The sequence below is a fragment of the Odontomachus brunneus genome, unplaced genomic scaffold (assembly GCF_010583005.1).
Source record: "Odontomachus brunneus isolate Ranch 3 - 2012 unplaced genomic scaffold, Obru_v1 Obru_scaffold_031, whole genome shotgun sequence".
Taxonomy (NCBI): Eukaryota; Metazoa; Arthropoda; class Insecta; order Hymenoptera; family Formicidae; genus Odontomachus; species Odontomachus brunneus.
In genome coordinates this window covers 1,831,475-1,842,657 of record NW_022639481.1, presented here as the reverse complement: position 1 = coordinate 1,842,657, position 11,183 = coordinate 1,831,475, and the positions used below count along the sequence as shown (strand labels likewise).

Sequence of the window (11,183 nt, the reverse complement as noted above, 5' to 3'; positions counted from 1 at the left end):
CGCTTTGGGTGCTTACGCGCTGTAAGCGTCATTCTATCTTTATCGCTTACATACGGGAAGAAGATAGAATGACCCTTAAGCGGGAAGCACACACTCTTGCATAAAGGCATAATGCACAACGCATAAGAAAATTGACCAATTAAAATCCTCATTTCCATTGCGACCAATTAAAATCCTCATTTCCACGATGAAAATAAAGGACTCTGATTGGTCAATTTTCTTATGCGTTATGCATTATGTCTTTATGCAAAAGTATGTGCTTCCAGCTTTACAGCGCATAAGCACCCAAAACGAACGCAGCCTTTATAGATACCCCGTAAAACCTAATTTACTCATTTGTTATGTTGCTATGCTAGAGAACGGTTGATGTAAGAACGACAACGATAGTTATAGTCGCGAGAGTCTTCGTCGTCATCAACATGGACAAGCTTACGAAGCCACAGATAATTTGTCATATCGAAAAATCAGTGGATTACTCACTGTTTGACGCCAAGTGGATACCATGCAGCGCAAAATTTGTAGTGATGGGCGCACGACCTAGAGGTACCGGCATCATTCAAATCTACGAGGTGTCCAGCGGCGAATTAAAGTTGATCAAGGACATTGAGAGATCCAATCAGATGAAATGCGGCACATTCAAAGCTTCTAATATTCGAGACCGACACTTAGCTACTGGCGATTTTAAGGTTATTTTTTAATTTTAATAAGTTACTATATATATATTCAGTGTTCCTACTTAATCTTTTATAATGTTCGTGTGTATACGTGTGATATATAAGTAACAAGTTAATTCTTTTATAGGGTAAATTAAACATCTACAATCTGGAAGATCCTTCAATCCCAATTTACAGCGTTAATGCTCACAAACAGATCATAAATGCCATTGATGGGGTAGCTGGTGCTAACGTAGGATGTGGCGCACCTGAAATAGTGACAGGATCCAGGGATGGTAGCGTAAAAGTATGGGATCCAAGGCAAAAAGATCGGCCGGTTGCTATCATGGAGCCTAGAAAAGGCGAAAATCCGCGAGATTGTTGGTCAGTCGCGTTCGGCAATGCTTATAATTCTGAGGAAAGAGTTGTAGCTGCAGGATACGACAATGGTGATGTCAAAATGTTTGACTTAAAGATGATGTCAGTGAGGTGGGAGAGCAATCTGAAGAACGGAGTCTGTGGTCTTGAATTTGACAGAAGCGATATTCCTATGAATAAGCTGGTCGCCACTACACTTGAGTCTAAATTTTATCTATTCGACCTAAGAACTCAGCATCCAAAGAAGGGCTTTACATATCTTATGGAAAAGGTCTTATATCTACTATCTAAATTCAAATTCAGTAAATCAAGATTCACATTGAATCAAGAATCAGTTTATAATATTGACTGTTAATTTTAGGCTCACAAATCAACGATATGGCAGGTCAGGCATTTGCCTCAAAATCGAGAATTATTTGCGACCTGTGGTGGTGGTGGAACAATCTGTCTTTGGAAATAGTAAATATGCTTTTTAACAATGCTTCAATTATAATTTATTTATGTTCATATTATCGGAAACATAGTTAAAAGATATACCTAGATAGCACAGAGAATTCAAAAAGAATTTAGTCATATATCACCAATTCTGAGTTCATTTTCAGGTGCAGAATTCTTCAAAGTTTAGTGAAAAGAATTCTTTTTGCATCTAAAAATTAACTCCGAATTGGTGACATACGACTGAATTCTTTTTGAATTCTGTGTGCTATCTGGATAGTTAAAAACTAATTAATATCTTTTATTTCGTAGTAATTATCCAGAGAGAAGAAAAACCACTGATACCGAAGGGATCGAGCAAGGAGTCGCCGGTACTGTCAGTCTTTTGCAGAATTGCACACTTTCGTCGCAACCCGTAAGTTCACTAGATTGGTGCTCGGACAAACAAGGACTCGCTGTTTGCACTTCGTTTGATCAATGTTTACGTGTCATCATCACTACGAAACTGAACACTTATTAATTAGATGTAGCATAGAAGTGTTTATAAATAAATCTATTTTTTATTTATTTATGACGAAAAATTTAAATTTGTCTCAGCACACGTATGTGATGTTAAGATATTTTCTCGTGCTGTAAATAAACATTCTGAAAGCGTGTCCCCCTTAAATTAAGAAACTTGAACCGACAACTGTCAATTACTTCAACTTGATTGCAAAAGATTTTTCAATTCCTACACAAGAGGAAAAATCTTGCAAGGACCATTAGCAAGATTCAAAAAGCGTGCGCAAGAAGCTTCACAATATTCTCCGCGAGATAACGCTTTGGCGCTTCGGAAGTCGAGCTCGAGATATCGATTTCTCGTGCGCGCACAGGCGCGAAGTTTATTACGCAATTGCGAATGGCGGCGGACAAAAGCGAATTATATGTCATTGGGCCAATCTATTTAGGATCGGACCCTTATTAAGCATCAGCCATCTTGCGCGATGGCGCGCGAGCATTACGCAATGTCGCGTCGTATGTCCGCCATTTCAGGCACGCTCGGCCTACGTAGCGTACACCTCCGTTGCATCGTGCGAGGGCGCAGCGTGCAACCCGAGCGCAAGCAAGGTCATGAATATCTCGATTTTAATTACATGAATTACTCGCCGCCGAGTCTACCTCGCATTGTCGCGATATGTCATTGCTGCTAGCAAACACGCATTCACCTCGTTTACACTTCCTACACATTAAATCTCTTTGTTCTAGCTGCACTCTCTGCACTTGAGAAATCAAATAGTTGTGACAAACTATACGTAAATCCCTTACGTACGTAAAAACTTCTGTAGGCAATAATTTTACTTTCCTCAATAAAATTACGTAAGAAGAAAGTATATACGCCAATCTAGACCGACATTCCGAGGAAAAGTTGATTTTACTTGCAGATTTAGCAACTTGGAACTGGACAAGTGAATATTTTGTATTTTTCGTCAGCTTGGCACATGTTTAGTCATTAATTTGATCATTGGTTTTCATGCTCTGCCGCATATTTGGCGGCACGACAAATATCTCGTGTAAAATTTAAACGTTAGTGCAATAAAACGTAGTACTTCATCTCATGTCTCCTGATCTTGTATAATTAATTTACATGTATCTCGTATAACCACCAGATATGTGCAGGAGTTAGCTATTAGGATTTGTATGAACACTTGGTGCTACTATATGCTACTTGATCTATTATTAAGTCAATTCAGTTTTATATTTTATTGCTGTTTTTATAAATCTCCCAAAAATCAAAAGAATTCGATTAATTTTAGTAATGGCCATTGCTCTATAATTTTATCTGCAGAAATATGCTCAAAATAATTCTCTCAATCATAATTGAAATATAACACTTTAATTGCGCATTGTATCTGTTATCCGACTATATTCTCGCATGAATGAGAAATTACAACTTACGTGCGTGTTGCCTGCAACTTAAACGTTATATTGCATGCTGCACTGCGTTATATCACGACGACGTGACAGTTATATATCTATGTTTGTTGGATAGATACCGTGAGTACGTGTTAATCGAAGCAAGACGAAGGTATAAAGACTATTCTGGACGTATTCTAAGTGTCGGTTGGCCAATTGTAACAGCAAGGTGTATGTATCTTACACGGGTTCGTAGCGTGTGTATCTACTGAACACGTCGACACACAAAGTATTCACGTAGCGTGCAATACCTGGACTCCTATTTTCGTGCTTTGATGGCGCACTTGGTGCGGTGGACTCTTCGACGATTTGGTCAACGTCCAAGATCCACGCGCTATGGCTTCGTAATACCTCAGGTATTACGAAGTAAAAGGAGCCCGTCGTAGCCCTCGGATAATTACTCTGCAGATTTTTCTATTCCACCCTATTCTGAACAACCAGACTATCCAAACAATAATCTAGATAATGATACTACTTTATAAAGCCATCAGATAGCTCTTTGGTCTAGATCCAAAGTAATTTCCTCTGATTTTTCTATAGCTTCACATGGAGGAGTATGATCTATTAAGATTATCCATAAGACGTGTCCAACCGAATGTGAGGTCTAACATCATTTCTAGATACTTTACCGTACTACTGAAAGTATTACCTTTTTTGTCTCAGGTCCCAAGTGGCTCAATAAACATCAATTTGTACTTCCTGGCGAAAACTACAATATTGACTTCAAACAGGTTTATACCATAACATCCTTGATCTCACCACAATCTTTCAACAATCTTTCAGGGCCCTATTCATTCGTCCATGAGAGTTTAAAAAAGCAGTTTTTTATCAAATTAGTCATCTCGTAAACGTAGTTTTCCATGAAAAAGGAAATCCTCTTTCCGTTTATAAAAAAAAAAATCATCGACTATGGAATATCATAAAGAGGGAAAAATTTGAAAGTTAGGTTAAGTTATACATTTTTTACTTATATTCAAATTTAAATATTAATAGCTTTTTTATAAAAAATTAAATTATTTTGAGCTGGTTATTAAATCAAAAGAATCTTTATGGTTAACGGTTAATTATATTAATGAACATATTATTTTATGTACAAAGATTCTGTAGCTAACGGACTGATGATAATATCAAAAATCAAGAGATGAAAAATGAAGAAAATGAAGAGTTATAATAGTTTTTTTTTTATTTCTTTATTTTTATCTTACAAAGTTTTTACAAAAAATTTTTGGTAAAAATTTCTAATGATAAGCTTCTAATAATAAGCTTACCTATTTTATTTTATTAAAATACAGACAACAATGATGAATCTGTATAAACATCTTTAACGTGATTTTAAAATGCTAGTTTCTTCATCAGCAGGTACATGTATTGATCTATCTCGAAGCCGTGTAGGTTGTTCGCGTCACCTTGTAGCCTCATCAGTAGACCTCCGAAGGATACATAGGCTGATCTGGAAACAAAATGAAAAGACGACGATCAATCATAAGTTTGCGTCGTGTCCTATACTTAAAACTGCTTCGGTATATCGCTAAGAGAATTAATCGATCCGGGAACGTCGCACTTTAGTATTACAAAGTTCTTAAACGGTTCTCGCGTTCGAGAACGAAATTGTCGCCCTTATTGAGGTCGTTAACGGCGGTGGGTCTTCCCGCTTGTCGAGTTGCGATCGTCATAAGAGCAGTGCCGATAGCGGTCGTGCATAGATCAACGACACAACCAGCTAACCACACTGCCAACATGCCAATCGCTAAAGAAACTTCTGCCTTTAAACGATCAAGACAAAGACGTATCCTCTGCTGAAGATGCTTCGGAATCCGAAAGTTTGATCAGCCTTCTTGGCCGATCTTTCTTCATGCTTTGCAGTTTTAGTTTCATATGATGCATACGCCGAAATATAAACCTTCGTAGCAAGCCCTTTGTTGCTTTGCGATGTATAAAAACGTTGCCTTCACAGGCCGTGAAATTCGATTTTGAGGAGAATATAGTCATATTTTCTAATTAAACATCGAAATAATTGAGTAGAGCACAATGAAACCGCGCTCTCTTCAAACCGGTTGCCAATGAATCGTTTGTTGCTTACATAATTAATATCGACGCCTTGGGATAAACCATTAATGTCAACCTACGACTTGGAAACACGCACATGCCGACATTCTTCGTCCTTTTAGCTCTATCATACGCGTGACATTGTTCTTGCTTCGACGTTTCGACCTTAAAACGCATCCTCTTATTACGCGTCGGACGTAATTACCTCAACGAGACGGTAGCACACGGGACATTAGTATGTAAATCGAAAGTTGGATACTGCAGAACGGACGACGCCAAAGTGCGCAATACTTACGCGTCGATCGCGGAAGCGCCTCGTCCGAATCCAGATTTCGCGCGACTTGCACGTTTGCGAAAGAGATGAGAGGAAAATGCGAATACCTCTAACCGACGGGAATACTCGCACGTGTTTACGAGATTCCCCGCGATCGATTGACCTTGCCTCTGACGAATCTCTGGCACTAAGAGACCGTCCCTATAAGAGCCAATTATTTTTAACCAAGTATTTCGAGCTTCCGCTTGCATGCGCTCTCTCTCTATCTATTTATCTATCTATCTTTCTGCTTCAACTTCTCTTTCTCCTCTGCTCTCCTTCTCTTCCTCTCATCTTTCGCACATTCTTAATCTGTTTCATATGTCCTATCTTTATGTCTTATTTAATACGCAACGTAGTTTCAGACGTATTCCAACCAAAAGATTAGATATAAATTAGATATAAATTCAATTATCCTATCACTTAATTTTTTTATTTTGCTTGCCCAATTTATCTATGATATTTATGCAACGCAATATTGCAAAAGCTGATTTTATTTAATCCAAGTTTACGTTAAATGCAAACGTATTTTGAATAAAGAGATGTACTTTCCTTTTACATTTTTCACCGTTTTGCCTGAAATTTTGGAAAAGATTTTTTTTGCGATAAGCAATTCAACAACTTGTACTTTTCTTTTACTCGTATATTTATTAAATTTAAATATCTAAATAGTTAACGCGGATAAAATAATTCAAAAGCAATTTCTGTCAATTAATAATTTCTCGACTTAACTTCTAATTATTGACTTTCAGTTAATAATTAACCGATAATTGAACTTTGTTTTGAATTGAGAATTAATTCTTATGAATAAGTACGTTCCTGGCAGTAATTTCTTAATAATGAATAATAAATAAAAATGTTCATAAGAATAACGAATTTGCCAAATGACAGAATCAGAAAAAAAATGTAAACATCTGACACATAATCGCCTGGATGAGATTTTAAACAAGATTGCATTTCGATGTTACGTTCGCTAACTTCTCTTATTACTTTAATGTCGCGGAAAAAATGTTTCATATGTTACAACGGACTGTTTCGTCAACTATTATAAATTATTCGCTAATAAAGGCGCTGGTGAAATTAAATGAGGAACGCATTAGATGATTTTTATTGCCATTCGAAATACAATATGTGATCCTATGGTATATAAACGATGTGTATGTATGTGCGTGCATAATTGTACGTTACGTATGTGCAAACTCTTGTTACATGAAACGAGCGTATAGGCTGCACGCGTATTTCGCCGTTAACAAGTCCCTCGTTACAGACGATTGAACATAATCGTAGTCTATTCGGGGAGCTCTGTTGTTACTGATATCGGGAAGAAAGAAAAAACAAATAAAAAAGAAAGAAAGAAAGAGGAAACATTCGTCGGCGCAGCGCACACATTCGTCGCTTCAATACATCTCTTCCCTTTCACACAGGGAGCATATATTGTACAATATAGAAATAGGAGCAGTAAAAAGCGACGCTTAGAAGGCACAGTTCTGTTGGCGAGACTTTATTTATCGCGTACACATGGTGTAGCTTGAAATGGATATGCCGTATATGACAATTATTCCATAGAATTCACGTTCGCCTGCAATTCGCCGTCCATTTGTCTCAATATCCCAATATTTACGCGACACAAACGCCGTTACTAATCGCCGTCGCTAATTACTACTTCAAACGTATTCCCGAATCAAAATTGCCAGCCAAAACAGGTACTTTGAGTCTTAATTAGCAATTATATACCCGAAACGCTGCTGTCTTAAAACATTACGCTATTATTTACTGCACACGATTATAATTATAACTATTCCTCGGACAATAACAAGATTTCCCTAAGGAATGCTAAATTCACTCGTATTCGCCGTGCTCCGTTTTTAACGAACTCCAGAGAAACAGCTCCGACGAATAGTCGCATACAATTGTAGCTCGCTGTCCCTCGTAGTAAGAATTATCCATACAGTCTGTACATGTTGATTCTTATTTACACTAACACGGCATTAAATTGAGAATCGACGATGTATCACTCCGTCGCTGATGCCGGCTGACAGAAGAGATGTCGTACCAGATAGTGCATTTACAGTATTCAGGGCCCGTGTAAACGCGCATCTGGCACGAGCCCCAACTGCCCTGTAATCTCATATTGGCTCGCTTCCGCTAGTCTCGCTCTCTCTCTCTCTCTCTCTCTCTCTCATGCTCTTTTTCTCTCATTTATCCGTTAATTTCCGCATTCTGTTTGCTCCAAACTCCCCCCCTCCCCTCCTTCTTTCTCTCTCTTTTACTCTCTCTTACTCGCTTGTTCTTCCAGCACCCTCTTTCTCCTTTATAAATGTCTTTACTTCACCTACACATGCCATAAATTGCTATTTTAAATAACATTAGAGTAAGCAAATCTATTTTGGAACAGCACCTATTTCGAAACACTTTAATTTTTTTTCTGTATTAGCCGTCAATATCAAATTTTCATGTTAGTAACAAAGAAGATATTTGACGGCTAATACAGAAAAAAAATTAAAGTGTTTTGAAATAGGTGCTGTTCCGAAATAGGCTCGCTTACTCTAAAAAAATGTGTCTATGATCAAACAATAGTATTTGATTCGCATCTAACCACAGTTAAGTGTAAAACGTGAAATTATATAACGACGCTCGGATCACGCGACTAAACGCACGCATAATTAAATCTTTGTTTCGCGACGCGACATAACTGAATGAGAATGTAATTTGCTTTTGACCTTACATCGTGCGCTCGATAAATTTTCATTAAGCAAAGTTCTTCGAGGCTCTCTCTCTCTCTCTCTCTCACTCTCACTCTATATACATAATCTGAGGGATATTTTATTCCAGGGCGAAATGAATACTCCATTCTACTCTACTCTCGCTCTCTTTGAGATAACGAAAAGTCACTACTGCCTTTTGAGTGAAAACGGTAGAGTGAGGAGTCGAGGGTTTTCTCGGCCGAACCAGCGGCGTGTTCCAGAAGGATGTCAGCTGATGCTATTTTCCCCTCGAAGCGCGAAACGAGAAGAGGACGACGCTTCTAATAATAGCAGTCACTGTCCCCGGTGCCGCGACGCTCCGGCGTCGGGACGCGTCGTTTCATCGTGCTAACACGCGAATCATGTTAACGCACGCCTCTTCTCTCAACGCTTTCAGACAGTTAATCTTTTCAGAGACCTGCCGATGTATCTCAAGGACGCTACCAGTCACCGATGTTACTTCCGAGTTAGGGCGGTCTCGTTACTTTAAACTTATTTGCATCACATTGATGATTTTATATTCCAGAACAAGTACATTTTCCCGTTACGCATTCGAAAACACGCGAAAAGTGAAATTGCTCTGCCCGCAAAATAATTCATTTACGTTTATTTATTTATCGCGAGGCGCGAGATATTTTCGATTAATTCGCGTAAATTTCAAATTTAATCAAATTTTATTACGATGATAAAACTGATAATTTTCAATTACCCGTTGAGGTAATCGCCAAAATTCGCTCATGTGCACTGTCGATTTTTAATCACGTGACGTCATAACGACGAAACGTTACGGATTATCGCGTGGAACTATTCACGCGCGTTGCTTTAACGCGATATGGATTCTCGCATTCGTTGAACAAACTGTCGTATCGCTACCTCGTTAGAGTACGTTATTATTCAAGGACGTAACGATTGGTATTATAACATTCGATATCTCGGAACTAGAACGACCGACCTCGCTCTGCGGTTTGGTACTGGGAGAACTCAGTGCCGTCTGTTCGTGGACCTAAGACGTTTCTCATACCTACTTTGATCTACTTGTCTATTTATTAACGAGATAAAAATCCCCTTTGGCGCATGGAACGTCCTGAATAAACACATCAGCGGAAAATTGTCTCGCGGACAACTCGGAAATGAAGCTACGTGAGCGAATAACGAAGGAGCAGGATAAGTAACAACGAGAAGAAAAGAAGATATGTTTCGTGTCCTCGAAACTAATGATCCTTTATCCCGAGACCGCGGCGTGGAACGACATCGATCGCTGGAAATCCCCAGAACGCAAACGTGCTCGGGGTTCACGGGTTCACGGGAAATCATATATATCGTTACACCACGCCGCTGCAGTTCCGCAGGCGATTCACCAACGAGCGCACCAATCAAAATGTCGCGAGCCAGCGGCAATTCACAACGGTCGTGTGGAAGATTCAATTATCGGCGTCTGCCCACGCACGAATGTCCCGAGCGGAAAATCACGCGGCGCGCGCGATCGAAGCGTCGAACTCCCGGCAAGATGGCGTCGCCGCGAAGATCGCGAGGCACTAGAGAAAAATCGCGGCGCGGATGCACTCTCTGGTAGACGTCGCCGAGGCTGAATTCGCGATTCCGCACGCGAGAGCGCCTCGCCGCGCCGCGCCGCGCCGCGCAGCGCAACGCAGTTCTACGCAGTGCAGTGCGGTGCGGTGCAGCAGTTGCAGCATGGCGGTAGTGTCGACATCGATTATTCAGCGTGATTAAACAGCGGCAACTGCGGCGTCCACCGCCGGTGCGACTGCATCAACGGCACACATGCACACGGGCGGGCGAGAGAGGGCGGGAGGAAGGAGCAGAGTGCAGTCCGAGTGCAGTCGATCGTCGGTAGTTTTAGAGCGCGACGCGGTTGCACAATCCCGTACCTCCGCGCGACCTTGTGTCCGCAACAGGTGCATAGCGATCCAAAATTATCTCGGCAGCAGGTGATTCCGCTTGACCGGTTGCGGAATTCGCTCGCGAGACGTGACCTTCCGCGCATAATCAACGATGGGATTACGCCCGGCGCGTGCAGCGCGAGGAAGAGACGTCGACGAGAGACCCGACGCCTTCGAGAGAATGGCTTCGAGTGGACGCATGGGAAATCGAAGACAACCCGCGATCGTTGACGAGCAACGAATGCGCGAGATGCACGAGGGGGTCCAAGAATGGACGGAGAGAAGCGATGTAGCAGGAGATGTACATCCGCGACTTCGCACGCGGCGCGTGTGCGCGCTGTCGTTCGTAAAAGAGAGGCCAGGGAGACAATTGCGATTTATGAGCGCACTGGTCGGCCTGCTCTAGAGTAACGTTACACAATCACGACCTTGGACCGTGAACGCGGAATTTATCGCGCCAAGTAAATCTCCGCTTGGAATGGAAATCGATCTCCTGGGAGCAGCGAGCGCACGCGACGTCGATTTTGCAGCACGGCAAAAATCCGTCGCGGGAGATTCAGCCGTGAGCGACGTCTAGACGCGAAGTGAGAAGAATCGTAACGGATGTCCGAGACGAGCCAATCTCCTGAACGACTCGATGATCAAAGCCCCGTCAAAGGCCGCGACTATCTACCGCGAGCGTGAAAATAACCCCGATTTCTCACGACGTAGCTCCGTTCCGACATTGCATGCGCGCAGATGCAATCGGCACGCGGACGAT

General features: G+C 41.0%; 2 protein-coding genes across 3 annotated transcripts in view; one reads left to right on the top strand and one right to left on the bottom strand.

The window, feature by feature from the left end:
- The first annotated feature begins 291 nt into the window (after positions 1-291).
- On the top strand, positions 292-2,133 carry LOC116843327 (WD repeat-containing protein 92). The gene is made up of 4 exons (XM_032813679.1): positions 292-686; positions 802-1,302; positions 1,393-1,490; positions 1,779-2,133. The coding sequence occupies exons 1-4, from the start codon at positions 420-422 to the stop codon at positions 1,984-1,986; spliced, it is 1,074 nt and encodes a 357-aa protein (XP_032669570.1). The 5' UTR covers positions 292-419; the 3' UTR covers positions 1,987-2,133.
- A 2,451-nt stretch (positions 2,134-4,584) lies between these two features.
- LOC116843325 (DNA-directed RNA polymerases I, II, and III subunit RPABC3) overlaps positions 4,585-11,183 on the bottom strand; it is a 57,779-nt gene continuing 51,180 nt past the window's right edge. For both annotated transcript variants that reach the window (XM_032813678.1, XM_032813677.1), the window contains exon 4: positions 4,585-4,869. In XM_032813678.1, coding sequence (XP_032669569.1) covers positions 4,752-4,869 — 118 coding nt within the window. In that variant the 3' untranslated portion in view covers positions 4,585-4,751. The remainder of the gene's footprint in view (positions 4,870-11,183) is intronic.

Coding starts and splice junctions, on each gene's coding strand:
- LOC116843327 (XM_032813679.1), top strand. CDS start 420: ATGGACAAGCTTACGAAGCCACAGATAATTTGTCATATCGAAAAATCA. Junction 687..801: donor TAGCTACTGGCGATTTTAAG/GTTATTTTTTAA, acceptor ATTCTTTTATAG/GGTAAATTAAACATCTACAA. Junction 1,491..1,778: donor ACAATCTGTCTTTGGAAATA/GTAAATATGCTT, acceptor TTTATTTCGTAG/TAATTATCCAGAGAGAAGAA.